Source organism: Oncorhynchus mykiss, chromosome 7 (assembly GCF_013265735.2).
Source record: "Oncorhynchus mykiss isolate Arlee chromosome 7, USDA_OmykA_1.1, whole genome shotgun sequence".
Classification (NCBI taxonomy): Eukaryota; Metazoa; Chordata; class Actinopteri; order Salmoniformes; family Salmonidae; genus Oncorhynchus; species Oncorhynchus mykiss.
Genome location: NC_048571.1, coordinates 10,230,149 through 10,236,148, shown reverse-complemented (window position 1 = coordinate 10,236,148; position 6,000 = coordinate 10,230,149). Strand labels below are relative to the sequence as shown.

The following is a 6,000-nucleotide window of genomic DNA, read 5'->3' as shown; positions in this document are numbered from 1 at the left end:
ACATAATACTAACCAACCAGATAATACTAACCAACCAGATAATACTAACCAACTAGATAATACTAACCAACCACATAATACTAACCAACCAGATAATACTAACCAACCACATAATACTAACCAACTAGATACTACTAACCAACCACATAATACTAACAAGCCAGATAGTACTAACCAACCAGATAATACTAACCAACCAGATAATACTAACCAACGACATAATACTAACCAACGAGATAATACTAACCAACCACATAATACTAACCAACTAGATAATACTAACCAAACAGATAGTACTAACCAACCAGATAGTACTAACCAACCAGATAATACTAACCAACCAGATAATACTAACCAAACAGATAGTACTAACCAACTAGATAATACTAACCACCACATAATACTAACCAACCAGATAATACTAACCAACCACATAATACTAACCAACTAGATACTACTAACCAACCACATAATACTAACAAGCCAGATAGTACTAACCAACCAGATAATACTAACCAACCAGATAATACTAACCAACCAGATAATACTAACCAACGACATAATACTAACCAACGAGATAATACTAACCAACCACATAATACTAACCAACTAGATAATACTAACCAAACAGATAGTACTAACCAACCAGATAATACTAACCAAACAGATAGTACTAACCAACTAGATAATACTAACCAACCACATAATACTAACCAACCAGATAATACTAACCAACCACATAATACTAACCAACTAGATACTACTAACCAACCACATAATACTAACAAGCCAGATAGTATTAACCAACCAGATAATACTAACCAACTAGATAATACTAACCAACCAGATAATACTAACCAACCAGCTCAAATTGGCATAGCTTCCTGAGTTTGTCTCAAATGTCATCAGCACAACGTTTCAACTATAAATCTATGTATATGGTATACATCTATTTTATTACAATAGAACAGTGGAATACAGGAAAGATCTCAAACATTATTTGAAGGTTTCATGGTTTTAAAGTGGATGCTGCCTTGAAAAAGAGTATAGGAACTTTGTGATAGTATGTGACAGGCAGTGAGGTGGAGGGGGGACCCCCCTGAGCATGTGTCCCCCTCCCACCCAGGGAGCTCCTAGCTGTCACTCTGTCCCAGTACAGGGCCCCAGTAGACCAGGGGATCGCAAAGCAAATGAGCCTGTCAGAGCATCACTCCCCCTGGGCTACAGAGGAAGGCTGGTGCTGGGTTGGGAATAGGAATGGAGCTGGGACTGGGGCTGGGACCTGAGCTGAACATTTTCTAGGTCATATCAGCATTTCTTCCCACCTCTGGCTGAGGACTATGTGGAAAGACTGGATACATCACCATAAAAAGGAACACTAGGTCAGGGGTTGAGAGAGAAAGTATGGGTGTATGGAGAACTGGGCCCTCAAGCCAAGAGACAGGGACATAAATAGGAATTGCAAAATAATGGTTAAAAGTCTCCAAGAGTCGACAGTGGTCTTGATTTTATTACTGCCATGACCACAGGGTTGAATCACCCTTGACTCTGTCATCACAAAACACAGAAATTAAAGAATGATTAATCTAATCAAATAATGCTTCATTATCATCGCCACAAAATTGCGGAGAGAAATCCAGTCTTATGGAAATTAAGAAATGAAGCATGAAGGAGGAGAAGATGGGCAAAATCAAAAAAATAAGTCTGCCTGAGATACAGATCAGCTGATAACAACGCTAGTAACCATCACACTGTGAGCAATTAACCAAACACAATGCTGTCTTTCCACATTTACTAATTATCTGTGCATTAAGACATTGTGAATGTGTTATTCTGGATAAATGCACGGCGTGGTTCACCTCAGTCATACCACAGTAAATAGATCCCAAAGGGATCACCACTGGAGTAAAAACAGCTTGGTCGTCACATAAAAGACTGCTGAATGGCCTTTTCTTGGGTGAGAAGGCGGTGGTCCACACACATGAATAATTCAATTAGATGTTGGTTTAAGCTACAAGGAGCAGGAAAGGTGACAGTGTTTGTCACGCTCTGTAAACCCACCTGGCAGGAGGAGAGATGGACGGAGAAGAAGAAGAGAGAGATAAAGAGAGAAAATGAGAGAGCGATGGGATGTGACAGTGAGAGAAAGACAGACAGAAAGGGAGGTAGAGGATGACTATAAAGACAGGGACAAGAGAGTGTGTGGAGTGTGTAGACCCAGACACCCAAAAGACAAGAGGGGTACAGATGCATGGTTAGGGTTATGCTGTGGTGGACAATGGGGATCTGGTTTCCCATTGACTAATACTTGATTAAAGATGGCCAGTGAAGGGGGGTAGTTGGTCCTTGGGGAGCTAGGAGGCTTGCTGGAGCCGGGAAGTGGGTCAGCCGCTTGGCAGGGCAGGCTGGCTTGTTAGCGCTAACTGGGTGTAAACAGTAACACAGGGCGACCTGGGACAAGGTGCTGCTACATTGCACAGTGTCTCTCTGCCTGAAGCCCCCTGGCTGTAACTGGCAACAATGACAATTACACAGGCTAATTAACAGACTCTTATGGCACAGAAGCCACGCAAACCCAACGATGGCTGAGGAAAGGGAGAGAGTGAGAGAGAGAGAGAGAGAGTGAGAGAGAGAGAGAGAGAGTGAGAGAGAGAGTGAGAGAGCGAGTGAGAGAGTGAGAGAGAGAGAGAGACGGAGAGTGAGAGAGAGAGTGAGAGACGGAGAGAGAAGAAGAAGGAAGACGGACAGGAAATCCAAGGCACCGTTGCTGTGTTTTTTCATCATTACGGTTAGAAGCTAACATTTGAGAGGAATCCCTCCATCGTTGCACGGTCTCGTGGTTCTGGGGATGGTTAATGATGATTTGTCTCAGGACAGGGGAGAGAGGGGAGCCCGGGGCTCGGATGCGACGGGGTGTATTTTGGGGGGTTGTGAGTCTCAGTACGCCCCCCTCCCACTGCAGCTCAGAGCCCCCAGTTTAAACAACTCAGCGCTCATCAACAAGGCTAATTAGCTTCTAATGGTCAAAATAGTTGGAGACTGAAAATAAACATCCCCTAAATAGAATCTCATGAAATTATACTGCTGTGATCCATTTGGACTAAAATCAACAACACTTATCTTCAATATTTACACTGCGATAATAATGATTTATTTGACATACTTTATATCTGGTCTCATACAAGATAAACAGCTACTTTTGTCATTATGATCATAACACGATCGACTGTTACCGTTATACTGTTGTCATGACATTTACAGTCATAGACTGGTAGTAAATGTATCGTCCATCATATCTAAGAAGTAGGAATGTAAATCACATCCCCTGAAAGTCCCTGTCTGTAGACCTCTCCAATGTTGACGACTTCTGTCTCTTGTCTTTGACATTTACTTATTGTTCTTCTTGCTTTTCTCTTCTTTCCCTGTCTTCCTCCCAGTGCCCCGCTTGTCTTTGTCCTTGCCCGACTCTCCCTCCTCCTCGATGGCCTTGGCCGCCCGTGCCCTCTTCTTACCCAAAGGTGTCCTGCCGTACCACATCTGGAAACACATTCGCAGCCATCAATCCACGGTCGGAGGAAATAAAACCTGTTATACAGTGGCATTTCCTTCCTAACTGTAGGAACGCAGCACCCTCATGTGGTGATTGTTGGAGCACGACTCTCAAATGTATATATGGAGTTCATCGGATAATACTGAATTGATATATGATTAAAGTACTGAATTGATATCTGATTATAATACTGAATTCATATATGATTAAAGTACTGAATTGATATCTGATTATAATACTGAATTCATATATGATTAAAGTACTGAATTGATATCTGATTATAATACTGAATTCATATCGGATTATAATACTGAATTGATATCTGATTATAATACTGAATTGATATCTGATTGTAATACTGAATTGATATCTGATTGTAATACTGAATTCATATCGGATTATAATACTGAATTCATAATACAATAATGATAATAGTAATAATACTGAATTCATATCTGATTATGATAATATATGTAAACCAATCAGCATAACAAAGGCAAAAACTCGTTTTAATATAATAAAATACCATTTAGCAGAAGCTTTTAACCATAGCCACTTACATATTATTGTTTTACATATGTGTGGTCCCGGGAATCAAACCCACTATCCTAAGATGCAAGCACCACCTACTGCACCACCTACTAAGATACAGAGGACCATTTTAACTGTTATAATGGCAAAATAACCCCTTCCTTCCTCCTACATAGGAGCTTTCCAATTGTTGCCTCTGATTTCTGTGGGAGTAAGGCTATCCTGAGCACTTTGGTGATAAACATATGTAAAAAAGGTGATTAATTGATTGATGCTACTGAACCTTAAAGGCCTCCTCCTCCTCTTTGTAGACGGGGTCCTGTCTGGCCAGTGGAGGGATGAACTCTTCAGCGGTCAGTGGTCTGGTAGTCTGCTGGGCCAGCCTGCGAGGGGTCAGCACCTGCCTCACAGCCTGCAGGATGTGGCCCTGGGTGTAGCCATCTGTCACCTTGGCCAGGGAGCTCAGGTCCAGGTTGGGGGTGAGGCGAGCACCGCCGCCACACAGCAGCTCCCTCCACAGCACTGGAGAACACATCAGACAGGGAGAGAAAGGTTAGAGTTCAAACCAGAAGCGGGCAATGAATACAACATTTTTTTAAAGATGTGTGTTTACTGGTGGGCCTATCATATGAATTCATTCCACCAGTAGTTTTCATGTCAACTCATTTCTGGTGGCTTTAGGGAATAAAACCTCCACAGATTCTGTCTGTCCATAGCCAACAGGTTGGCCTAGATATAGACCACTATTTATTTTATTTGATTTATTTCACCTTTATTTAACCAGGTAGGCAAGTTGAGAACAAGTTCTCATTTACAATTGCGACCTGGCCAAGATAAAGCAAAGCAGTTCGACAACAAACACAGAGTTACACATGGAGTAAAACAAACATACAGCCAATAATACAGTAGAAACAAGTCTATATACGATGTGAGCAAATGAGGTGAGATAAGGGAGGTAAAGGCAAAAAAAGGCCATGGTGGTAAAGTAAATACAATTATAGCAAGTAAACACTGGAATGGTAGATTGCAATGGAAGAATGTGCAAGTAGAAATAAAAAATAATGGGGTGCAAAGGAGCAAAATAAATAAATAAATTAAATACAGTAGGGAAAGAGGTAGTTGTTTGGGCTAAATTATAGGTGGGCTATGTACAGGTGCAGTAATCTGTGAGCTGCTCTGACAGTTGGTGCTTAAAGCTAGTGAGGGAGATAAGTGTTTCCAGTTTCAGAGATTTTTGTAGTTCGTTCCAGTCATTGGCAGCAGAGAACTGGAAGGAGAGGCGGCCAAAGAAAGAATTGGTTTTGTGGGTGACTAGAGAGATATACCTGCTGGAGCGTGGTGCTACAGGTGGGAGATGCTATGGTGACCAGCGAGCTGAGATAAGGGGTGACTTTACCTAGCAGGGTCTTGTAGATGACATGGAGCCAGTGGGTTTGGTGACGAGTATGAAGCGAGGGCCAGCCAACGGAGAGCGTACAGGTCGCAATGGTGGGTAGTATATGGGGCTTTGGTGACAAAACGGATTGCACTGTGATAGACTGCATCCAATTTGTTGAGTCGGGTATTGGAGGCTATTTTGTAAATGACATCGCCAAAGTCGAGGATTGGTAGGATGGTCAGTTTTACAAGGGTATGTTTTGGCAGCATGAGTGAAGGATGCTTGTTGCGAAATAGGAAAGCCATTTCTAGATTTAACTTAGATTGGAGATATTTGATATGTGTCTGGAAGGAGGAGTTTACAGTCCAACCAGACACCTAAGTATTTGTAGTTGTCCACGTATTCTAAGTCAGAGCCGTCCAGAGTAGTGATGTTGGACAGGCGGGTCGGTGCAAGAAAGGTGCAGGTAGCGATCGGTTGAAGAGCATGCATTTAGTTTTACTTGTATTTAAGAGCAATTGGAGGCACGGAAGGAGAGTTG

The 6,000-nt window shown here is 42.0% G+C and overlaps 1 protein-coding gene across 1 annotated transcript in view; it reads right to left on the bottom strand.

Moving 5' to 3' along the window:
- Positions 1-3,101: 3,101 nt before the first annotated feature.
- The window catches only part of LOC110527289 (dynein regulatory complex protein 11), a 59,433-nt gene continuing 56,534 nt past the window's right edge, over positions 3,102-6,000 (bottom strand). The window contains 2 exon segments of the mRNA XM_036982490.1: positions 3,102-3,537; positions 4,365-4,603. Coding sequence (XP_036838385.1) covers positions 3,388-3,537; positions 4,365-4,603 — 389 coding nt within the window. The 3' untranslated portion in view covers positions 3,102-3,387.